The sequence below is a fragment of the Miniopterus schreibersii genome (assembly GCF_964146895.1).
Source record: "Miniopterus schreibersii genome assembly, chromosome: 6".
Classification (NCBI taxonomy): Eukaryota; Metazoa; Chordata; class Mammalia; order Chiroptera; family Miniopteridae; genus Miniopterus; species Miniopterus schreibersii.
In genome coordinates, this window is record NC_138107.1 from 32,654,774 (window position 1) to 32,681,002 (window position 26,229).

General features: G+C 39.3%; 1 protein-coding gene across 2 annotated transcripts in view; it reads right to left on the bottom strand.

The window, feature by feature from the left end:
- Nucleotides 1–25,488, bottom strand: part of SLC17A5 (solute carrier family 17 member 5) — a 53,030-nt gene extending 27,542 nt beyond the window's left edge. For both annotated transcript variants that reach the window (XM_081140334.1, XM_081140335.1), the window contains exons 1-5: nt 25,247–25,488; nt 14,639–14,835; nt 6,403–6,636; nt 3,409–3,496; nt 1,163–1,249 (exon numbers count right to left, since the gene is read on the bottom strand). In XM_081140334.1, coding sequence (XP_080996460.1) covers nt 1,163–1,249; nt 3,409–3,496; nt 6,403–6,636; nt 14,639–14,835; nt 25,247–25,340 — 700 coding nt within the window. In that variant the 5' untranslated portion in view covers nt 25,341–25,488. The remainder of the gene's footprint in view (nt 1–1,162; nt 1,250–3,408; nt 3,497–6,402; nt 6,637–14,638; nt 14,836–25,246) is intronic.
- Nucleotides 25,489–26,229: the final 741 nt, after the last annotated feature.

A 26,229-nucleotide genomic window follows, 5' to 3' on the forward strand; every position in this document is an offset into this window, starting at 1 on the left:
GAGAGAGAGAGATAGAAACATCAGTGATGAGAGTCATTGACTGAGCCCGCAACCCGGACATGTGCCCTGACCGGGAATCGAACCCCGATCTCCTGGATCCTAGGTTGACGCTCAACCGCTGAGCCACGCCTGGCCAGGCAACAAATCTTTTAAAATATCAGTTTCCACAAGCTATTATTTCCACAGGTATCTGTTATTGTTTATTGTTTTGTTTTTTTGTTTTGATGTCTTTGTGGGCAATCTACTTTATTAAAAACATGTATTGCCTGGCCGGGTGTGGGTCAGCGGTTAAGCGTCTACCTAGGATCCAAGAGATCGCTGTTCGATTCCCGGTCAGGGCACATGCCTGAGTTGCGGGCTTGATCCCCAGTCACAGTCATGCAGGAGGCAGCCGATCAATGACTCTCTCATCATTGATATTTCAACGTTCTCCCTCTCCCTTCCTCTCTCTGAAATCAATAAAGATATATTTAAAAAAACAACCCCCAAACCCTCCCAAAACCATAAAACATGCATCGCTATGCCAATGAGGTTGAGAAATGAAAGGCCTTGGGGCAAAATTTAAACTACCAAGTAGGCCCTAGGCCTTGGCTGGTTTGGCTCAGTGGTTAGAGCATTGGCCCTTGGACTGCAGGGTCTCGGGTTCGATTCCAGCCAACGGCATGTACCTGAGCTATAGGCTCGATCCCCGGCCCCAGTCAGGGTATGTGCTGGAGGCAACCAATCAATGTTGTCTCTCTCACATAGATGTTTCTCTTTCCCCTCTTTCTACTATCTCTGAAAAACAATGGAAAAAATATTCTTGGGTGAGGATTAAAAAAAACCAAAACTACCAAGTGAAAGCATCCTACTTTGCTTGAGAAGGAATTTTTCAAAATATATATTTCTATAATATCCAACACAGTAATTTTTGGCAGTAAGTATAGCATTTAAGTCCTGGATTCAACAGCAGTTTCTGTTGAGAAATATTCCAAAGCTAATATCAGGTCAAAACTCAGCTAGATCATTTTAATCATATCAACTTGAAAAATAGGTTATCAGTGTTTAGGAAATGATTACTTCAGTGAGTTGGAATATAAATATTTTAACCAATTATGAAGCTACTATTAACATTTTATATTTACTATGTTATAATTTAGGTTACATTTTGCAATCAACTTACCAAAAAGGTAGAAGACATAAGTCCAATTCATATAGAAGCAAATTATTCCAGAAAGAGGAAGAGAAATTACTGTCCCAAGCTGTGCTCCTAGAACAACAACAAAGACTCTGTGAACTTTGGAGAGAGATGAACAGAGGGGACAGGTCTACTGCTTAAAGGAGATGGGTAACAGATAATGGAGAAGAGAAAGAATGATTCAGATCCTATAAGAGTTGAATACAAACAACCCATTTTCTTATGGAATCATTCACTACAAAACCCATATTATGTAAAACGTGTATGTTAATACGTAGTTCCATTAGTTACAACTATGTAGATATTGATAAGTTAGAAGGTGCCAATCAATATAAGACCTATATGGGCTGGTAAATGCCACATGTGTTAGAAATCCAGGTATCTGTGGTTCAAAGATGGTCTCTAAGGATGATAAACATAACCTAGAGCAGCATACTTGATGGAATAAGAATGAAACTTATAATAATCCAATTTGTCCACAATATATTACAAATAATTGTTTCAGATAAATAAATAATAAAATTCATTTTAACTGCCAAACACAAGACATCTTAGTTGGCATGGTAGGAACTAAAATAATCAGATATTATTTCTTGGCTCAAGTTTTGGTCTTATTATTACATGTTAGAAAATGTTAAGTGTCACAGAGCAATATGGAAGTTCAAATATGAGACATATTACCTCTGACTTTCAGAGGTCAGGAAAAGATGTAAGCAGCAGCAATGGACTTTGAAAAGATGGGTAATATTTGGTCCTATAGAAACAAGGTAAGGAAGAAGATACAGAGGGAGCTGTAACAGGATGAGTAAAGGAACGGAAGTGGAAAAACAGAGAGTGGGTTTGGGAACTTCATTTGTGTGAAAGAAAGGAATAGGAGATAAGGGCTAGAAAAACAAGTAGAATAATTACTGAATATCTACTCCATGCCAGGTACTATGAGCCAGGGCATAGGCTAGTTAAAATGAAGTGGTGAAGAGTGTGAAGAGTGTTGACCACTAGTTCAAGTTTAGACTGTATTCAGTTGGTAAAGGAGAACCACAGATAGTACCTGTTCTTCAACAAATCAGATTTCTCATGTCAATCTCTACACAGCTGTAAGAATCATCTTCTTAAAATATAAATTGGATCATGTCTCTCTCTTGATTAAAAACCTCTGATGCCTATGCCCTGGCCGGGTGGCTCACCTGACTGGAGCATCGTCCTATACACTAAAAGGTGGTGGGTTCAATTTTCGGTCAGGGCACATACCTAGGTTGTGGGTCAGAGCGTGTATGGGAGGCAACCAATTGGTGTTCCCCTCCCCCTTCCTCCCCCCCCCTAAAAATAAATAAAAACATATCCTTGGGTGAGGATTAAAAAAACAAACAAACAAACCCCTCTGATGTCTCCCCATTGTATTTTTTGGGGGAAAAAATCCTCATTCTTTCCTGTAGTCTAAGGCCTGATACTATCTGGATCTTGTCTATTTCTCTAAGCTCTTATGCAGTCTCCCCTTTATTCATTATGTTCTAGCCACCCATAGTTGTTTTTCATTTCTTTGAACCCTTATGTATTTCCTGCCTGAGAGCCCCTGTACGTGTTGTTCTGATTGGCTGGAATGTTCTTTTTTCTGCTCTTTGCATGACTAGTTCATTCTAATCGTTTAGAGTTTAGCTTATAAGTCACCACAGAGAGGCCTTTCTCAACCACTGTATTTAAAAGCAGTCAGGTCAAAAAGTTTTAATTCAGTTAATGGAAAAAAGGCTAGAATTCTTATGTAATCTGGTAAAATTATAAATCACATATAAAGCTCATGCTATCTCACTAATAGATCAAAATAATGGCAAATAAATGCATAGAAAAAAGATATATGAAGAGAGGAGTTGAGAATCATGATATTTACATTAGATGATAAAATCAGAAATCATAATTTAAGGACAAGTGTTCAATTTTTCAGCCATTAGACTGTTTAAAAAAACATAGCATTCTCTATACCAACATCTGAAAAGTCAACATTTTTTGAAATAAATGATGGCTGATGAAGAAAATGACATTAGTTAATTAAACCACATTGCTATATACAGTTGAGCCAAAGAAAAAAATTAATAATAAAGTCATACCCCCAAAACTTAATTTTCTCCCAAAGGAGGCATCTGACATTGCATGATTCTGGTATTCAGGCACTTTTTCTCCAAGGCTGATAGGTATGTAACAAATTATAGCAAAAGTGTTTATAAGAATAGTTTTCTCACCTGCATATGAAATGCTAAGAAGCCTGCTTCTTTCAAGAGGGGGAGCCCAAGAAGACCACATGGCATGCATGGCCGGAAATGTAACACCCTGAGGAGGGGAAAAGGATATTTCTGATGAAATATAAGGTAGTTTTGTTAATGTTTTAAATTCAGTTAAATTTTGTTGCAAGAGAAATTTCTGGATAAGAATCAAATCAGAATCAGGTTCCATGAAGTGAGGCATCTTTACAGTGTTAAATGAATATACCTTATAATGAAGTGCTTTCAAAATTTGAACAAAGATTTATGGATTCTGTTAACTGCTTTGAGGACTAAGGTAAGTGTTACAATACATCTAAAAGAATGTACTGAATGATGACATAAAGGATCCCACTTAATTCTACTCATTCACTTTACTAATGGCCTGAATGAAATGGAAATGTTACCAATATACAACTTTTAAAAATACTTTGGGATACTGAAAGAAATTAAAACTGATCTTAGCCTGGCTGGGAGTGGCTCAGCGGTTGAGCATCGACCTAGGATCCAGGAAATTGTGGTTTGATTTCTGGTCAGGGCACATGCCTGGGTTTCGGGCTTGCTCCCCAATAGGGGGCGTGCAAGAAGCAGCCGATCAATGATGACTCTCTCATCATTGATGCTTCTATCTCTCCCTCCCTCTCCTTTTCTCTCTCTGAAATCAATAAAGATATATTTAAAAAAATGATCTTAATTGACAGGAAAACGGTCTGGGGGAAAATGATTTCAATTAGAGTGTTTATAGTCTTTTTTTTTCTTCCTTTTTCTTTCTGGGAATAACTAGCCTAGTAAATGCCAATTATGATATGGAGAGGCAATGGAGTAGGGGAGGCTCAGAAAGACTTGGGAGAGGAGGAAATGCTACAGGAAAATGGGAGCGAATCAGTTTGGTAGATTCAAAGCAATGGGTTCACAGCTCTCCTTGGTAACTCACTAACTGTGTAGTCTCAGCTAATCTCCTTGAACTTCAGTTTCTTTGTATGTAAAACAGAGATAATACTCCCTATCTTGCATGACTGTGGTAAAAACAAATGGTAGCTAGTACTATTATTAATGTAGAGAAGAATACATGCTGTAATACTTTGTACTTTCTCCTGATTCTTTCCAAAAGAAAAAAAGAAAGAAATACCAGTAGAAGCAAAAACGATTCAGGCAGCATTCCAAATTGGTAAGAATTAATAGGAGGAATAGGAGGAGCCATTATAGAATAAATCTTAAGACATGTGGAAATGTCCACAGAGATTATATTGTGGAAAACTTTATTATAAAACCCTAGGGACAATATGTGTATATTTATGGCCAATCAGATGCTAAGGATGAAAGATGCTGACCTAAATTTATGGATCAGGCAATGTACATGTTATACATATTGGAGGAATAAAGAAAGATGAAAGAACCTAAGGATAAACAACTTAAATTCTATTCAGAAAAAAAAAAGTCACTTGAGAGAGCAGTAATAATGCCATCAACAAACTATAATGCTAAATTAGTGGCATAGACAGTATGCTAAAATATGGGAATGCATGCAGCACGGAGATTCAATATCTGGAACAGATAAAATATATTACCATTAAGTATAATCTACTTAGGTAAGGAGGAGAGGAACCTGGTTATACAGGGGTAATATCTCTTTTGTAGTCAAGCGGGGTGTATTTAGTATACCTCTATTCGATAAGTACAAAATAAGAATGCTAAGATGAGTGAGCAAAGCTTATTTAAATAGTACTTGGCAATTTCCAAAGTATTCTAGCAATCATTACCCAATTTGAGCTGTGACTGAATATGGAGCAGGTGTTTTAGTCCCAATTTTAAAAATGATGGAACTGAGGCTTAGAGATTAGGACTTACCTAATGTTTCTACAGTGAAGCTATTATTCAAACTCTGCTTTTATGACTCCAATTAGTGGTTTTCCAACACAGCATAATACATTACTACCTAAAATAACCTTCATGCTCTACACCAAACCCAGAGGTCACTATTTTGCTTGGGTTAAAGAAGTGTTAAGAGAGAGCAAACTAAATCTATGCTTTGGTTTCATGGGTAGAAGTTCAAAGTTAGAAACAAAGAGAGATCATTATTTAAAGATGGAAGTACATATGATGAAATGCAAAGGAGAAGTGGAAAGGAAAAAAGGATAAGGAATTTAAATTTTTAAAAATGATAGAAGTCTTAGGAGGGGAGAGCAAGAAGACATAACAATTAATAATTATTTTATTTTATTTTTTAAAAAAATATATATATTTTTTATTGATTTCAGAGAGAGGAAAGGAGAGGGAGAGAGACAGAAACATCAATGATGAGAGAGTCATTGATCGGCTGCAGCCGGCAACCCGGGCATGTGCCCCGACTGGGAATCGAACCCTGATTGCTTAGATCCTAGGTCGACGCTCAACCGCTGAGCCACGCCTGGCCGGGCAATAATAATTTTAAAAGCAACAGAAACACCAGAAGAATCATAGAACCAAAGAAAGTTTTATATAAAATGATAATCTGTCTCTAAATTAGAGGACCAGAAAAAAACAACAAATGATAAAGAGGAAGTTCCTTGAATAGTAACAAATTTAAAAGAAAATTCAATAATCTATTGTGTAAAATGTGCTTTAGATCTGTGCAATCAATGACACAGCAGAGATCAAATATGGCAAAAGGTCAAGAGGTCTATCTTAACTGTTTTAATAGTGTTTTATTTTCTTATCTCCTAAAGTAAAAGAGTAGGGAGAGCTGTGGAATGTCCCCTGGAAAATGTTTACTCTTTAAGCAAAGTTTTCAATTTCAGGGTGCTCCTGCTCGAGACTTTATTGACCACAAAGGAAATCTACTTGGGTCATTTTCTAGTTAATAATTTTTCTAGTTAAAAAATAAATCCCTATTATCTTCCAATACCAATTTTTGGTTCATATTCATACCAAAGAATGATATCTTTAAAAAAACCAAATACAGTGTAAGAAGAAAAACAGAAGAGAGAAAAAAATTACCTCTCCTAGTCCTTCTAGTGCTCTGAGCATAATAAGAGCTCCAACTCCGATATCTGCAGCAATAGGAGTAAACAGGGTGAAGACGGCAGTGCCAAGGATCCCAAATCCTAGCAGCAGTTTCCCCCCGACTTTGCTGGCCACATATCCTCCAGGAATCTGTGTGATGATGTAGCCATAAAAAAAAGAACCAAGAATCCATCCTTGAGTTTCTGCATCCCATTGGTACTTTTTACCCTATAAAGAGTAGAAGGGGGGAAAAAACACCAACCTTTTAAGACCTTCATAAACAGCACCTTTATCTTACTGGCACATAAGTACATAAAAATGTAATTCTGAACCACTGTTTTAGACTGAAGAACACACAAGCCTTCTAAAAGGTAGGCGAGTCACCATGATATAGACATGCAGTTTCTAGAAATGAATGGAAAATGACTGAAAGTCAAAAACTTCAAGAAGGTTTAGTATTTTTATGAAATTAGACTACAGGATGAATTACAGAGGCTTTGTAATGACCATGACCAAGAAGGCTCAAAAAAGAGGCATAGGCTTAACCCAGAAAGCTACTAAATAGGATACTGTAATGACTGAGCCAGGCTTTGAAGCCAGGCCTGGATTCCAGGATAGCTCTATTACTTACTGGATTTATGTTTTGGGAAGAGTAAATAAAAAAGGCACATAAAATAAGGCCTGACATATACTAAGTGTTCAACTAATGTTGGTTATTAATATACATAAAAATAGATCATTAATATCTCCCCATTTCAGACTAAGCACTTGAAAAAGCATGTAGAACAATACAAAAGAACAGGAGTTTAAACTAAGCCACAAACTTCATGTGAATAGGAAATGTCTTTTAATTAGTAGCAGCACATATTAAGGTAATAATGAAGATTCAGTAACTGTTCTGAATATCTGACATCTTTAATACATGTAGCTGTATAACCGAGCCAATGTGTCAAGAAACATTCCAGGATCTCTCTTTAGTAAGGCAGATGAAGATAAGTAGCTAGATCAACAAAAGCACTTGCCCAAGGGAAAGATACAAAACAAATTCCTAATGATCTTTATTTATGGTACCAGTTTGTAGCTTATCTGTAAAATTCTAGGACTTCAGTTATACAGTTATACATCATAGGTTGGCATGGCGAAAGTGGGTGATATGAACCCAAATATGTATTTAGCAACATTATTCAAGTCAAATGTACAGATTTTTTGTACATGTGCTTGTTTGGGCAGGAAAACCTCTTCCCTGCTTGAATGTTCTTGTTTGTAAATGGCAGAGGAGACTCACCCAAGTGTGATCTGGCTCCTTTGTGAGCACTGAAAATGGATGGAAATATACTCATAAAAAAGGACACCAGGCTTTTCTCCCTGTACTGTCTCCCTGTGTGATAAGCAAAATAAAATACAGTCACGTGCCACATAATGACATTTCAGTCAATAATGGACCACATATAGTAAAGTGGTCCCATAAGATTATAATGGAGCTGAAAAATTCCTATCGCCTAGTGACATTGTAGTGTAACACATTACACAAATACTTCACATTTTGTTATAATTGCCTACAGTATTTAGTACAGTAACATGCTGTATAGGTTTATAGCCTAGGAGCTGCAGGGGAACAAAATTTGTCACCCCAAAATATGTCTATTTGGCATAAGGGTTATTTTAGGCTGGTTAATTTTATTTTAAACAGCAGACATGGGAGAAGCTCTGAAAACCAAGTAGAAGGTACCCTGTAAAGAGATTAGACAAAGAACATATATGCATAGCCCATGGACACAGACAACAGTGTGGTGAAGGCCAGAGGTGGTGGTGAATGATTTGGTGGAGTTGGGCAAAGGGGGAAAATGGGGGACATCTGTAATAGTGTCAACAATAAAAATAAAAGACATTTAGATTTGTAAGGGAAATGTCCATTTGTAAGGGTGTTTACCTCTCTATACCTGGAAGGTAGGGATGACTTCATCTCTAGAAACTCTAATCAATGAAGAAGAACATGACTTAAATCTCCATAAAAAACTTACCCTTGTGTATTGGGCCTTTTCTTTTAGACGGACAAACTTCCTACAAGGTAGGTGAGTCACCATGATACAAATGTGCAGTTTCTAGAAGTGAGTGGAAAATAACTGATTCCTCAGACCCCCAACATCATCTTTTGTCTTTAGCTGAAGATGGTTTTTAAGGTGGCTTCAGCCATTTTTGGCAAGTTAACTCACTTTTCCTGGGTCTCTCCCATGTATAAAGAGGTATATATGCTATTAAACTTTTGTTGTTTGTTTTTCTCCTGTTAATCTGTATTTTATTACATGGATGTCTAGCCAAGAATCCATAAGGGTATAGAGGAAATTATTTTTCCTTCCCTACACTGCAATAGGCTATACCATATAGCTTAGATGTGTAGTAGGCTAAACCACCTAGATTTGTGTAAGTGCACTCTATGATGTTCACATGACAAAGTTGCCTAATGATGCATTTCTCAGAATGAATCCCCGTTGCTAAGTGGCACATGACTGTATTTAAAGTGTTTAAAACTCAATTCTGAACAAATGATGAACACGAACTTATCAATTCCACTATAACATGAAGCAGGCAAAATGACTTAAGAAACTTACGTTAGGCATGTATAAATTCTGGAAAAGAATGACCTAAGAAATTGATCTGATCTTATTTTCATCCTGCAGTTGAAATTTCTTCTTCCCTCAAATTTTCTAGTGTGAGGGAAGAAGAAATTTTCTTCTACCCTCCTAGGTTCTTTTGGCTGGTCTAATAATTAATCTACATGAGAAAGATTAACAAGAGAAAATAACCAAATGTAATTATGTATGTTTGAGAAGCCATATACATGAGAGAGTCAGAGACCATCACATACCTGAGAGGTTCAGAAACAGAAAGGGAAAATGAGATATATGTGACCTGAGCTAAGAATAAGGTAAGGCGCTTTAGAGGGAAGGAAGGTCACTGCAGAACAATAAGAGAAGGCAGATGTTCAGTAATTAGAAGTTTGTCCTGGTTATTTCTGGTAATAACCCTTATTATGAGCAAGGCCCCTAATTCAAATTCTTTAAGGAAGCGGCAAAAATTTCTTGAGGCTGCAACTCAAAATAATTCACATGCTAGAGTGGCACATCTTGGGGCAGCCTGTTCTGAACCCCTTCAGTCCTGCCTTTGAGACTTCCTGAGAAGTTACACATTCTAGTAGCTGGGTTGATAGACTGTTCCATATCTCATTAAAGTAGTCTCAGTCTTGAAAATAGGTCAGTTTAATTAAATAGTTTTATCTAATTTCAGCAGCCAGTGATGCAGCTGGGTTCCAAAGTTAGGTCTATGGAACAATCAGGTATTTAAGAGGTATCCTCATAGAAACAAAAGAAAAACAATAGTTAATGATTGAGCAGTTTAATAATCCCAGTTTCTGAGTTCTGAAGTCAGCCAGTCAAGAAGATTTCTAGATGTCTGGCTTGAATCATTTTCAGATGGAGTAAAGGCAGGCAGTGACAATTTGATGGGTTTTCTTGGTTTGAAGTTTGAACGTCTCTGGTGATCTTTCTGCAATAGGCACAAAGACTGTCTACCTATGAGCTACTGTGGTGGTTTCTCTGAAGTTTACAACAAGTTGTCCAACTTTACCTCTCATGGCTTTGGGTAAAGGGCAGTTTTAGTTTTCAATGGTCCCAAGTCACAGGGCTTTGAATTGCTTCTACAATTGCGTTTCTGGTTTCACAGATTTGTAAGATAAGAACAGTTGTTCTCAATTCCCCAAAAGAATTGTGTTGTAACTTAAGTGACAACTACATCTTCCTAATTTTCTTCTTTCCCTCTGGGCATATATTTTTATTTTAGCTTAGGGGAGGAGGCTTTTTTTTTTTTTTTAAAGTTCCTATCAGGTTTTGAATCTTTGCTTCCAATTTTACTAAATTTCTGATAAAAAAGTTGTTAAATCTTTTCATTGTCTTGTTAGGTTTCAGCTGGGATGAACAGTAAATATTTCTGGCAGTATTAAAAAATATCATGGACTTGTAGGGGTTCAGAACAGGCCTCCCCAAAATGTGCCACTTTGGAATGTGAATTACTTTGAGCTGAAGACAATTAGGATCCTGCAGGCTCAAGAGAAACTTTTACCTCTCCCTTAAAGAACTAGGGGCCTTGTCCATAATAAGAGTTATCACCAGAAATAACTCATTATGACCCATCTATAGGGCAGAGCAAATTTCTAATTTCTAAACATCTGCTCTTCTTGCAATGACCTTTTGAAGCCCTCAGGGAGCCCCCCCATTCTTAGCTCAGAATGCCATATATACCTCATTTTGACTTTCTATCCCTGAACCTCTCATGTGCATAAGGTCTCTCACTCTCTCATGCCACGTGTATGAATGTTTTAAATTTGGTTATTTTCTCTTGCTAATCTGTCTCATGTCAATTTGACTGTTAGACTAGCCAAAAGAACCAGGAGGGTAGAGGACAGTTTCTACCATCCCCACAGACTGAGGAGGATGCAGAAGTTGTTACCTTCCAGAGTCATTCCCTCTGATAGAAGAAAGAACTGACAGCCCGCATGTCCCAGGCAGGCAAAAAGTCACTTAGGACACAGGCAATAGCTATCCCTGGGAGAAAGAGGCTCAATAACCAATTGGCCTAGATTTGGGAAGGAAGGAACAATATGAAATTTTATTTCCCTCTCTCACTGGGCTCATGAGGTAATCCATTTACAAAAACTTTTAGGCATCCTCGAGTTTAAGAATTCTCTAAATATGGTCCTTAGATTTGGCGTTAGACCAAGGAGTGAAAGATATCTGAGGAAAATCACCTGTAAGGGGTAATGTCAGTTTTATGGTCTTTTATTTTAGGATTTTAGGTACCTTTTTGTCTCTTTACTTTTTCATTAGCTCTTTCCAACAATCATTCAATGAAAAATATTTTTTCCTCTTTAACATGTCTAATTAATATTGCCTGAGGGGTGAATTTATATGCCTTTTGTTTTACAATATTAGCCAGGGGAAATGTTTCCCAGTAAGAAACAATGTCCACTCCTGTAATATAATCAGGTAAAAGAGACACAATCACTTTACATAAAGCCTGTTTAAACATTCCAATTTTCGTAATCTTATCAATCCGTTTATTTCTATATTCTTTTAATCTAATTGCAGTTTGAGTCAGGGTTTCATCAGTGGGTTCTGATACCATAGTTTATGGAATTCCCCAATCAAGAAATCCTGGAAATTTCTCTTTTCTATTCCCAGACCATTTTACCCACTCTTGTGTAAAAAGGTTCTCAGCGAGGGGTCCAACCAATGGACCCTGGCCCTGCTTTCAATCTTTAACTTGATTAACCGGCCTGACTGCTGCCCCAAATGATTGCTGGTCAGGTTTCTCATTGTAACCTCTGCCTCTGACTTTAAAATTTTCTAAACTGGGGTAAATAGAATAGATTTGTTTCAGGCCCTTTAATGTTGGGGACCAACGGGGGACCACTTTGGCCCATCCAGCCTTTTGTAGTGCCATAGTAAAAGCTTTGTTTTAACCCCATCAATGTCTGTTTTATTTTCCCTTTTCCCCTTTAATAATCACCTAAAGATTTTCACCGTGCTGGGAAGAGTTCTGAGATTCCAGTTTGTTTTCTCTTTGTTTCACAGCTACCAATATTTTAAAATAGGCATCTAACTCTGTTTATTTGATTTGGAAGTCCTTGCTTTTAAGTGCACTTTTAAACGAACTAATCTAATTGGGACATTCTTCACAATTGCCATTGTAATTTTAGGGTACAGTTTCTTCCAGGGCTGGCAGCAGTTTGGTAGGACCCTAGCTGTAAATAGAGTTTAGCCCATATTTGTTTGGCCATGTTTTGGAGCTTCCAACCTGATGGTTACCAAGCTGAGTTCTTAGGACACAAAATTTTAGGTTGTCTTTTAGTAAGATTTTGCCATTTTTCCCTTTTTTCTTCTTAAGTGCAGGACAGTTGGGTTCTGAGTGGACTTTGATTTTTGTTCTAATTTCTGTCCTTACATCTTATTAAGGGAACCTTAATGACCAGCAATTATAACAATATGAGGGCTCTCCAAAAAATTTTTTTTCTCTTTCTTTTCAATTTAGAAGTTTTTCCAATTCAAAGGATCCACCATCTGACCTTGATGAGTAGGATCTTAAACAAATAAGAACTCAAACAAGTAAGAACTGTGGATGCAAGAGACATCCCCAAAGGAGAGTGCAAAAGGATGCAACCCTCACAAGATAAAATTCACTCCCAGAGTTAGAAACAGCCATTTCAAAACATAGGGAGTTATGTGTTCCCCCACTCCTATTTATTTATATTGATTTTAGAGAGAGAGAGATAAAAACACACACATTGATTTGTTGTTCCACTTACTTATGCATTCATTGATTGATTCTTATATATGCCCTGACTGGGGATCGAACCTGCAACCTTGGCATATTGGGACAACACTCTAACCAACAACTACCCAGCCAGGGCCAACCCCCACTCCTTTTAATGAGATATTTAGATTTCCTCTGTTTGGCTGCTCTGCTCTACTCAGCTGCCTGCCCAGATGCATATACATCCTCTGACTGGTGGAAAACAAGAATGAGGGGCCCTGTTTTTACCATTTCTGGGAGGAAATGGATAGACACAGAACTCCCTTGAAAGCATGGCATAGTCATAAAGGCTGAGCTCTCAGGACATATAACAAGATGAAAGGAGAAACACCAAACAGAGGCACAGAAAAACAGAATTAACAAAACCTATGCATACTCATACCAAATGATTAAGAGTCACTAAGCCCAAGAAAGTAGTTTAAAAAATATTTTCTCCTGCTAACTTAAATTTAGAAAAGGAAAAAAAGGACTCTGACCACTCTAATTCCACCGAACTCTGCAGGTAGAGATCTGGGAGTCAGACTTGGCAAGAATTTTTTTTTTTTTTTTTTTTTGCTGGCTCATGTTAGAGGTCCCAAGAACTTTCTACTACAGTGGCGTTGGCGTGAGCAGTAGTCTGTGAGATATCCTGCTCACAGTGCTACTGTTAACTGTGTGGGAGGAAGAAACGTTCCTCTACCCTCAAGGTTCTTTTGGCTGGTCAAATAATTAAATCTACATGAGACAGATAAATAAGAGAAAACAAACCCTAACCAGTTTTGCTCAGTGGTTAGAGCATTGGCCTGAGGACTGAAGGGTGCAGGGTTTGATTCCCGCCAAGGGCACGTGCCTTGGTTGCAGGCTCCATCCCTGCCCTGGTCTTGGTACATTCAGGAGGCAACCAATCAATATGTCTCTCTCACATCAATGTTTCTCTCTCTCTCCCTTCTACTCTCTCTGAAAAGCAATGGAAAATATATCCTCAGGTGAAGATAACAAAAAACCAAACAACCAAATTTAATTATATATATACATATGAAAACCCCACATACATGAGAGGTTCAGAGACAAAATGTTAAATGAGGTATACATGGCATTCTGAGCTAAGAATGAGGTAAGGCACCTTTGGGCTTCAGAGGAGAGGAAGGTCACTGCAGAACGATAAGAGCCGATGTTCAATAATTAGAAGTTTACCTTCCCTGCCCTGGCTGGGTAGCTCAGTTGGTTAGAGCATCGTCCCCGACATACCAAGGTTGTGGGTTTGATCCCCGGTCAGGGCACATACAAGATTCAATTAAATGAATGCATAAATAAGTGGAACAACAAATTGATGTTTCTTCTCTCCCTCCCCCCTCAAATCAGTAAATAAAAATTTTAAAAAAGAAGTTTGTCCTCCCCTTACAGAGAGGTCAAAAAAGTTACTTCTGGTTTTAACTCTTATTATGGACAAAACCACTAATTTAAGTTTTTAAGGGAGAGATAAAAGTTTCTTGTAAGCTCATAGCGTCAAGACCACCTTCAGCTGAAAATAATTCTCATTCCGAAGTGGCACATCTTGGGAGGACTGTTCAGAACCCCTTCACTGGTATGCCAAACAGGTTTTTCCAACCTTTCTTTAAGGATGATATATTTATAGAGAAAAGTGACAACTTTTCAAACAGATCAAGGCGTATTATACATGCTACATGTACATATTACAGCACAGCAGCAATAGTTAGTTATAAGTTACTGTCCAACCAGTTCCTGGGAAAACACACACAAAAGTGATTCAGAATTTACATGAAGAAGTGTTTTTGGTTTTTTGTAGAGTGAAGAAAGACCTTTTAATATTTTTACTTGGATCTATTTTAAGATTAAGATTGTTTGCTTAAAAAATAGTACTTACTGTTTGATTATGAAGAACTTTATTGGAAGCAGAATGCTCTGCACACTCCTTAGAAGTTCTATTACCTGCTAAAGTTGTATTTGAATCAATCATATCCACTAATGCGACACTCAGATTCACACGTAATGCATAGAGAACGAAGAAACCAAAAAAGGCCAAAACTGCTAAATTGTAACGAGCAGAGCAGCACACTGGAGCTGAAATAAAGATTGGGGGAAAACTTTCATCAAATCAAAAACTTAGATGACATTAACTAAATTACTAAAAAGGTTACTTTTTCAAAGTGCACAAATTAATAAATCATGAATATTTTTCTGAGAATATTCGCAGATTAAGCATATCTAAAAACATTTGTCAAAAAGAATTTGTTCCTGGTATCCGTAGTTTTGATAAATATTTAACACATGAGAGCCTGCACTGTAAGAGTTTCTTAAAACATGGAGGCAATAGCTTTATCAACATTGCTCGGAAAAATTTCCATTCCAGAGTCAATACTGAACCCCTAATTCCTGTAGGCTGGCAAAAATATGAGAAAAATAGATAAGAGGACTTAATGGCATCACTGTTTCTAAAAAATTATCTAAAACATGGCCAATAAGTACTTGAGTACTTACTATAGCATAGCATATATACCACTGACTATTGGTTAGTAGCCATCTCATTGTAAATGTAGCACAGCACAAAAAGTTTACTATTAAGGCTAGGGCATGAAATCCCTCTTGATAAATTTCTTACCTTGAAAAGTATCCTCATAGGCTGGGTTTGAATCAGAAGCCATGATTAACTAAACTTAGGGCTCTCCTAAACTAAATGTATTTAAAACTCCAGAAGCAAACTTGCAGAATCTATGACAGTTGCAGCATCTGTGAAAGGTGCCCAATTGATCATACTTAAAGGACCACAGCAAAAAGGGAAATAAGTAAACATACCACAATGATTAAAAAAAAAAAAAAGGCAGAGTAGGCTGGAGGAGCCAATGAAAGAAGGATCATGTGAGAGGAGTCTGACCTATTTTTAACTCTAATTGTAGACTTATGCACATATTTTCTCTTTTTTCTTCTTTTACTGAGTTGCATTTTATATATATATATATATATATATATACACACACACACACACACACACATACACACACATATACATATATATATTCCCCCCTCCCCCCTCAGGAATTCTGGTGTTTTCACTGACCTAACCTCAAACCGGAATACATTTTTCAGAGTACCAAGGTTTGGCACTGATTCAGACTGACTGATTCAGACTGAAGCATTAATGAACGGGGCACAACTATACTTAGACATATATTAATATACTACAGTCCAGCTCACTTTTCCATAAGCCCTCATATACTTAAACAACTGCTATCATTTTTCCTCTTTGCAAGATTTACATCTTTTAACAGAGAACTTTTCATTTGGCATTCCTGAGTCCTTTTTCAGAAGTACAGCTATCAGAATTACGGCAGCACTGCCATAGTTAGATCCAGACCTGTGAGAACTGCATTTCATGTTGTCCCTGTTACTGGAATCTAGACACATGTGCTCTCTGCTCCAACCAAATGGGCAGTATTTTAGTTAAGGACAGCCTGAATACTGCAAGGTATGTTTAATAGGAGAGCACATTTTTATTATCAATTTTGTGTTGGACAATAATACACAAAAGTCTGGATGGGGACACATAATCTTGACAAATTTGGGCTATTAGAATGTATTACTTTGAGTAATTTGGAGCAAGAAAAGTCCAGATTTATATACATTCTACTTTGCCAACATACTAGTTACAAAGTTCACTATCTACTTCAGCAGAGGAGTGACAAGAGGTGATTTACAGTTTAAAGAGCTTCTCTGGTAGTTGCATGGAGATTACAAAGGGAAGTGAATTGTGGTAGGGGATGCAGACTCGGGAAGATCACTTAAGGGATGATTGCAGTCTTCCAGGCAAGAGATGAAGGTGGCTCAAACTAGCGCAAAGCAGAGGCAGTGGAGAGAAATGGGCAGATTTGAGAGAAATTTAAAGGCAGAACTGACAGGCCTTGCCTACATATTAGATGTGGGAGTAAGTAAAAGGGAGGAATGAGTTATTAGCTATTCTCTTACTCTAAATAATTATTTTATGCTACTCTGATTTGTAATGTTATTGCCCCATTCTATCCTTATTTGCAGTTACCTTATTTTATTGTATGTTATTAGTTTCTCCCCACATGTTGCTTGATTTGGACTCTGATATACCTCATCATGTGATTAAGATGTGAGGCTAAAAGCTTGGGAAGTGAATGATTTCAAATTGTTAGTGGTATTACTTGAAAATCTGACCTAGAAGTTAAGGTTCAGGCAACTTTAGCTTTTTGGGACAAGGTCAATAATCAGAAAATAAAAAGCCAACATAGATGCCACAAAGTATAAGACTATGAGGTTTTAAGAAATATTAAAAATAGATGGTTACTATTTTTATAAAAATGGTTGCGATTACAAATCAGTCAGAAAAATTTTATTTCAAAAAAGTATGGCAATAAAGCAAAATGTGTCTGTGAATTTGGATAATGTTTGAAATCGGGCGAACTAAAGCACTCTTGCATGACGAAAAGACATAACATCCACTGAGCATCTACCACATTGAAATTAAGTTCAAAGTAAAATCATTCTTGCATATCGAACAGAGCACTCATCTAAACAAACATCAGCTTCTCAAATATGGTTTAAACTTAGGAAATGTGGAGTGGGTGTAGCTGAAAGAACACAGGCTAATTCAGAGTGAAGCAGGCTTGGGAATGAACCTCAGTTCTGATTTTCACTGTCTGTGTATCTTTGGAGAAGTTACTTGAGTTTTCATTCTTAGTTTTCTCAGCTTTAAAATGAGGCAACCACCACCCACCTCACTGGGTTTTGTGTGATTAAATGAACTATCGTAGAGCAGTAGAGTGGGCACCCAATAAACGTGAGTTCCTTTCCTGTTGACCCTGGAGAAAGTAAGACCAATAAGATAAAGTGCTACAATATATGTGTGTAAAGAGGAACAAGAGTCACATTAATCGGCTTGTGTGTGTGTGTAGGCGGGGGTGGGGGGTGGGGGATGGAAGTCAGGGAAGTCCTCTTGGAGAAAGTACATTTGCACTGAGTCTTCACCAATGAGCAAAAAGTCACCAGACAGGTAGAGCAGGTAGAACAATGCAAGCAAAGACAGCAGTATGTACAGAAGGAAGGAAATGAGAAAGGCAAGCACAGGGAGAGCGGAAAACTCCAAATAATTTGACGTGGCTGGACTATGGTACTGTAGTTACTGTGAATGGGATAGTGGGTATTGAGTTTAATAACAAAAAGTAATAACTAATATTTATTACTTACTAGGTGCTAGGCACTACACTAGTCGAAGTGTGTTTGGCTATATAAGGGATATTATAAAGATTAACTGAGCCCTGGCCGGTGTGACTCAGTTGGTTGAATGTCATCCCATGCACCCAAAGGTCATTGGTTCAATTCCTGGTCAGGGCACATGTCCGGGTGTTGGGCTTGTTCCTTAGTATGAGGCCTGCAGGAGGCAGCCAATCCATGTTTCTCTTTCACATCTATGTGTTTTTTCTCTCTCTCTCTCCTCTCTTCCTCTCTCTCTAAAAATCAATAAAAATATATGCCTGGCCAGGCGTGGCTCAGTGGTTGAGGGTCGACCTAGGATCCAAGAGATCACGATTTGATTCTGTCAGGGCCCATGCCTGAGTTGTGGGCTGGATCCCCAGCCGGGGGTGTGCAGGAGGCAGCCAATCAATGACAACTCTCTCATCATTGATGTTTCTATCTCTCTCTCCCGCTCCCTTCCTCTTTCTGAAATCAATAAAGATATATTAAAAAACTTTTAAAAAATCAATAAAAAAATAAAATAAAATAAAAAAAAGATTAACTGAGTTGGTACATGTAAAATACTTAGAACAGTGCTTAGCACATAATAAGCTTTCAATAACTCTGAACTGTTATTAATTATTATTATTGCTTTTTCTGGATAGTAGAAATTGAAGTCATTTGTTAGGAATTGAGGTTATTTCTCATTTGCGAGAAATCAGGTATTAAAAAAAGTTGAAGAGAGTAAGCATGTGAAGTTCCCAGTGAAACACAAGATTGCCAAGTGAGTAGATACCCATACAAAACAGGCGGGAGCAATCTGACCTAGTGTATTACCTTAAAGAATTGTGCACCTATGCTCAGAGGTAGGCACTGGGAAAGAAGACGTGGAACTGAGATGGAGGTGGTAACAATGCATCGGGCAAGGTGATTTAGAGTACTGGCAAGAAAATAGTTTTGGACTGTGATTCTGACCCAAGAAGGAAGTAAAATGGAGAGGGCTAATGGTTTAGGCAAATGTACACTAGAATATAAAAGCTCTGTGAGGACAGGAGGGAAGGAAGTCATTAGACATGTAGAAGTCCAGAGAACTGAGGGGACATGGTGTTAGATAAGAAGTCACTCAAGATAATGGCAAGTAATAGAGTGTAGAAGATGGAGGGATGTCAGATGGTAAAGCCTTTGATGAACGAAGCAAAGTGCCAGGAAGTGGGTAGAAGACACGACAATGAAGGGGAAAAGCGATCTGGCCCAAAGACATTGAGAGTGGAGGTGTACTTGTCTAGAAGCATCAATGTGGAATAAGGAGGAGTCAATCTCATCAATTAACACAAGGCAAGAGAAAATTATCATTTCTTGGGAGAGCAGTGAAGAGTTAGAGTGGTATGCCAAGAAGGCCAGGTTTCTGTTGAAGAAAGGAGGTACAGGTGGTGAGGGAAGACGGGTGAAAACCTGAGAATGTCAAGCATATATTCATTGTGGAAGGGTTTGCCAGTGGGGAGGTGTGGACCTGGATGAGGAGCATGTAAATACTGAACAGTGAAGGGCTGAGACTGAGGTGGAAAACCCATGGTGAGGGGTACTGACCTATGCAAAGATGACTTTTTCCAGATGAGGGTAGGCATTGGTAGAAGACAGTGCTGCTACACTGTCATGTCTCCTTGGCCAGGGAGTTGCATTAGAAAAGATTTCCTATCTAAATGATAAAATAAGCTTTGCTTTTAAAAAGAGTAATGTTCAACTGGTCTCATCCTGCTGTATGGGTAATTAATTCCTGATAAATCCTTACACATTCCTAGCTCCCCAATTAATTCCCACTTACATAAAAGCATTAAATTTCATCAAAATAGACTCAGTTACTTTAATATTAACATTGATCATCACAACAGGACCCAAAGCAGTTTCCCTTCATTCTGAATATGGTTGCTCCCTAGCAGCACACCATACCTTATATTTAAGACTATATTCATACACAAAGCATATTTGTGAAACTCAGTGCTGTGTAACTGAACCTTGAAAGTAAACCACCCCCAACAGAATAGTAGAGGCAATAAAACCCCAAACAAACCCCAAAACAAAATCAATGAAAACAAAGCACAGCATGTACTATTTTAAGCTAGAAAATCACAAGTTCCTATAGAGTATGACAGTGAAGAATGGGGCTCTCATTTTGTGGATTTCAGCTTCTCTGAGAAATATAAAAACCAAATGGCCTTTTTTTATGATGGTGATTATGATAATGGTACTATATAGTAACTAACACTATGTGCCAAACTCTATTCTAAGCACTTGCTATTAGCTTATTTAATCCTCACAATAACCGTATCATTGATCGGCTGCCTCCTGCACGGCCGCTACTGGGGACTGAACCTGCAACCCGGGCATGTGCCCTGACCGGGAATCGAACTGCAATCTCCTGGATCCCTACGTTAATGCTCAACTACTGAGCCACGCCCAGCTGGGCAGGGAAGCTTCTTCTAAAAAACACTTTCTTTAATGTGCAAAATGAATATATAGGACATAACTTAATTAAAAATATACAAAAATTCATTGTGTTCTTATATACTAACAATAGAATTTCAAAAAAAGAAATAAAAAAAATTCATTTTTCAATTGCAGTAAACTTAACAAAGGATATGAAGGATCTTTACACTGAAAACCACTAGACATTATTAAAAGAAATTGAAGAGCCCAGCCAGTGTGTCTCAGTGGTTGAATGCCGACCTATGAACCAGGAGGTCGCGGTTCGATTTCCGGCCAGGGCACATACCTGGGCTGTGGGCTAGATCCCCAGTCAGGGGCGTGCAGGAGGCAACTGATCAATGACTCTCATCATTGATGTTTTTATCTCTCTCTCTCTCCCTTCCTCTCTCTGAAATCAATAAAAACATATTTTTAAAAAATTGAAGAAAACAAAGAAAAAAAAAGATATTAAGTGGTCATGGATTGGAAGAATCAACATAGCTATAATGGCCATATTACCCAAAACAATATACAGATTTTTTTTTTTTCGATTTTTTTAGTCCTTTTTTTTTTTTTAAAATATATCTTTATTGATTTCAGAGAGAGGAAAGGAGAGGGATAGAGAGATAGAAACATCAATGATGAGAGTCATTGATCATCTGCAGCCCGCAACCCGGGCATGTGCCCTGACTGGGAATCGAACCCCGAATTCCTGGATCCTAGGTCGACGCTCAACCGCTGAGCCACGCCGGGCCAGGCAATAATATACAGATTTAATGCAATTTCCATCTTCTGAGGATCTACCTGAAAAACTTGAAAACATTTATTCACAAAGATATATGTACCCCTATGTTCACTGCAACATTATTCACAGTGGCCAAGACATGGAAACAACTGAAGTGTCCTTTGATAAATGATTGGATAAAGAAGATGTACATATACAATGGAATACTACTCAGCCATAAGAAAGGGCAAATTACTGCCATTTGCGACAAATGGATGGATCTTGAGAATATTATGCTAAGTGAAGTCAGATGAAAAAATTCAAGAACCATATGATTTCACTCACATGTAAGATACAAAACTGAAAGTAACATATGAACAAATAAGACAAACAAACAAAAACTCATAGACATCATAGTATGATGGTTACCAGAGGGAAAGGGAGATTGGGGAGGCAGTAAAGCGTAAAGGGGGTCAAATATATGGTGACAAATGGAGATTTGACTTTGGGTGATAAACATACAATGCACTATACAGATGATGCATTATAGAATTGTGCCCTTGAAACCTATATAATTTTGTTAACTAATGTCGCCCCAATAACTTTAATAATTTTTAAAAAATGTAAAATATAACTAAGGGTTATTTTGTTTCTATTAGGTTGTACATGGTAGATATTATTACTAAGGCCAGGACAGGGGGTACCACTGAGAATGAGAGTAAAAGGAGGCCCCTGGTGTTTCTTATAATGTTGTTACATTCATCTTTACCTTTTCTATCTCTTTTCTCCTGGTGCTCCTCCCTTGTCCTCCTGCCACAGCATCCCAGACACAGAACATAATTTAAAATACTGCGGACTAATGCAATGCTCTATCACTGTAGGTTTCTCTTCTCTAAAACTTTTACCATATTTTAAATAGCCAAAAAATGTTACTGCTATTTTTACTTCATTTTTGCTCTCCAGTGGGTATGGAAAGAGTAAAAATAAGAAGGAAAATTGTTGGCCCTAGTTGGGTAGCTCAGTTGGTTAGATTATTATCCTGATATACCAAGGCTGGGGGTTTGATCCCTGATCAGGGCACATATAAGAATCAACCAATGAATGCATAAATAAGTGGAACAACAAATTGATCTCTCTCTCAGATCAATAAATAAATAAAAATTTTTAGAAAGGGAAATTTTCATAATGAAGACAGTCACCTCAAGTCAGGAGGAACAGGGCTAAGATCTATACACTCAACCCATAAATCAAATTGGGATTGTTTTTAAAAGCAATGCTATGAGTTAGTTTCTTTCCTTTCCCACCAACTTTACTGAGGTATAATTTACATAAAATAAAATACACCAATTTCAAGCACACAGTTTGGTAAGTTTTGATAAATGTATATATCTGTGCACTCCAATCAAGATGTAGAACTTTTCTTTCTTTTTTTTTTTTTAATATATCTTTATTGATTTCAGAGAGAGGAAAGGAGAGGGAGAGAGAGAGATAGAAACATCAATGATGAGAGTCATTGATCGAGCCCGCAACCCAGGCATGTGCCCTGACCGGGAATCGAACCCTGATCGCCTGGATCCTAGGTCGACGCTCAACTGCTGAGCCACGGCCGGCTGGGCAAGATGTAGAACTTTTCTATCACCCCAAGAAGTACCCTGTGCCTTTCTGCAATCAGTTCCTTTCTTCCTATAGCCTCCAGGCAACTACTGATCTACTTTCTGATATTACAGATTAGTTTTGCTTGTTCCAGAACTTCATGCTGATGGACGTATACGTTAATATGGTAGCTTCTCTTGTTCAGTGTTTTTGAGATTTGTCCAGATTGTTATGTGTGACAAGAGAAAAATTCTGAGGTGCCCTAAATTACACTAGGCTGGAGGAGACAAGGGAGGCTAATCAGTTAATAGAATTGAGGGCAAGATACCAACAAAAGGCTGTACATATTCCTAAATGTATTTGAAACTATGAATCAACTTCTATGTGGCTATTTCATCTCTTATCTAAAAAGATAGTCCACCACCAGATAATGTGGATCCTGCTTATACATAAACTTTCTGGACTGTTGCCCACACCCAATCCAAAAGCAGTAAATACTTCTTCCTCATGGACTATATACCTATCCCCAAACTAGTCCTGCTTCACCCCCCTCCCCCACCTCTTTATCTACAGCCAACGTAAATTCTTTCAAAACAACTTACATCTTTCTTCCTCAGACTCACTGCACAAAGGAGCCCTGTCAATGCCAGGATGGGACATGTCTGTCCTTTCCATCTAGCCCTGTTGCTGATGGTTTAGACTGTATGTCCCAGGACCTGGTCCTTTTCCCGGCTAGCATATTGCTCAATAAACCCTTCAGAAAAACTTTTGGCCTGGAAGGTTATTGTTTAGCATGTGTATCAGTAGTTTCTTTTTATTACTGAGTAGTAATAATGGACATACCACCATTTGTTTATACATTCACCTGTTGATGGATACCTAGGTTATTGCCAGCTTTTCTTTTTATTATAAATAAAACTGCTATATTATGGTAATGTATGTTTAAATTGCCAGTTTCCAAAGTAGTTGTACCATTTTACACTCTTACCAGCAAAATGAGAGGTCTAATTTTTCCATATCTTTCTATCCTCCATATCTTCATACACTTGGTATCTTCAGCCTTTTAAATTTTAGCCATTCTAATGGGTGACACAACTCATTGTGGTTTTAATCTGCATTTTCTTGACAACTAATGATGTTTAATATTTGAGCTAAAATTATATGTATATAATATGCACACACACACACATCTCCCCCCAAATTGCAACAGACTTTAGTAGTCTCTAGGGAATATCTTTATTATGACATTTGTTTCTGTATTTCCATACTAGATTATTTTACAGAAGAAAACTATAAAAATCTAACACTATATGCCATAGAAGATGTTCAGTTTATGGAACTAAGTCCAACTCCCAGGTAAAACATCACCGTGGTACAGTATTTACATGAGCGTCCACCAAAACAAGCTCCCAGCTGCCAGGTGGAGCTATAATTTGCCACCTCTATTGCTGCCATCTGGTAATGTTAAATAAAAAAAGACACCAAAGGACTATACTGTTCTTGGTCAGGAAAAGTCAAATTTCTAATTCAACTCTGGTTCTTATGCCCACATCTTTGCAACTACAGAATGCACGCACCGTTTTGTTTAGTTTTAATTACTTTTAAAGAAGTTACATTACAAAAATATCAAATAGCAAAATATTTCAATTTCCCCCCACTCAGGGAGGATGCATTACCCCCTTTTCTATTTGTGGCAAGACCTTTGGCAAGTCACCTTAGAACTTTATAGATATATCCTGAGGATAACCAAACTGTTTCCTAACTTAAGTCACACGACGTAAAAAACAGTGCGCAGCACTTTTAATCTCTTACTGCACAATTTCAAGATACTCGCTGGTTATGCAATAATTTCCATCCGCATACTCACGAATGTAAACCTCAGCCCTTTTTTTGTCTCCCATCCTTATCCAAGGAGCTACCAGATCACAAGCCGGCGGACACGCAGCTGCAGAAACCTGGAGGTGACAGGGAGGAGGAGCCAGCGGCTCTGTCCAGCCCGTCCATTTGCAGGTTTCTGCCCCAGTTCGCTCTTACTCGCGGCACTCCGTCCGGCCCTTTGCCTATTGATTTCATTGATTTATAGATTCTCCCCCAGATCTTTCTCCCATGGGGTCTCCCGCTCGATACCACCGAAAGTCGCCAGGAGCCCAGTGCCAGCGGCACCCAGCAGTTCCCCGTCCAGGCCCCGCGGGGCTGCACTTGCCGAGGTCCCACCCGTGTCCCCGGCCGAGCCTGGCCTCGCGGTCCTCACCCGCCCTCGGGGTCCCGGCGCGGCGTCTGGGCAAGGGAGCTGCGGGGGCTCAGTGGGGCCCTCAATGGTCTCTTTCCTCGATTCTTCTCGCGCCTTCGCTCCTCAAGCCCCGCCCGACCCTCGGTCTAAGCAGCTCTGGCCCCATAGGCCGGGGGGCGCGGGTAGTCCGGCCACCCCGGCTCCGGGACAGCCGCCCTGCCACCGGGACAGCCGCCCTCCCGAAGCCCCGGGATCGCTCCGCCGCTCACCGGCTTCCGCCTGCGGGGAGCCCGGCAGGAGCGGTGTGCTGTCTGAGACCTTCTCGCCATCAGTTGGGGACTGGTCCGGAACCGGAGACTTCATGACGCCTCCTGGGAACAGGTATGCGATTTACCGGCTCAGAGGAACACTCCGGCCGGACAGCCGTAGCCCCAGGGCCGCCCCCGGCCGGGCGACGCCTCTCTGCCCCGCTGACTCCGCCCCCGCCGCCATCTTAGCTGTGGGCGCTTCTGGAACGCGGGCGGCGGAATTCTGGGAGTTCTGGCGCGGTGGGCGTGGTCCCCGGCCGTCCGCGGCCCGCGGGTGCTGACGAACAATGCTCTAGTCCGCGCTCACCGGGGAGCCCAGGGCGCCCCCCGACCGCTGATGCCGGGGCGCCTGGAGGCGGGCCGAGGGCGCTCGAGGGGCGCGTGATTAAGGAGGGGGTTTGGGTCGAACTTGGGAGGCGGGTGGTGACTTTCATGTATCGGTGGTAAATTGCCGTGAATCTTAGCAACCCTGGCGCTAGCTACCGGTGATCGCACATTGCCCCCGAAATAGCTTTTGGGAAGGAAAAACAGTAAATGGAAACATGCTGTTGGGTCCCATGAAATTGCCGATTTTCTAGGTCAGAATAACCCAATATCGGCAGTTGCATGTGATGCCACCTATAGAAGAATCCTCTGATGTGTGTGATGTCCCCACAGGTCTAATGTTGGAAACGGAGCCTCCGGGTAATTGCTGACTCAGAAAGAGGAACTTGGGGAAAGGACCGGCTGGCGTGGGGGGCGCGGGGGGGGCCCTCTGTGCTGACCAAAGGCTTCAGCTCATCAGTTATTGTGCATAATAAAGATATGGAAGTAAAAGGAAAAAGCACTTGGCAGATGCCCCCGGGGAGTTCACTGTGGCCAGGGAAGACTCACAAGCCAATAATTCAATAAGGCAGGTCGGAGGTTTGGGGCGAGCCACGTGGGGAACAAATGGGAGAGTCCCT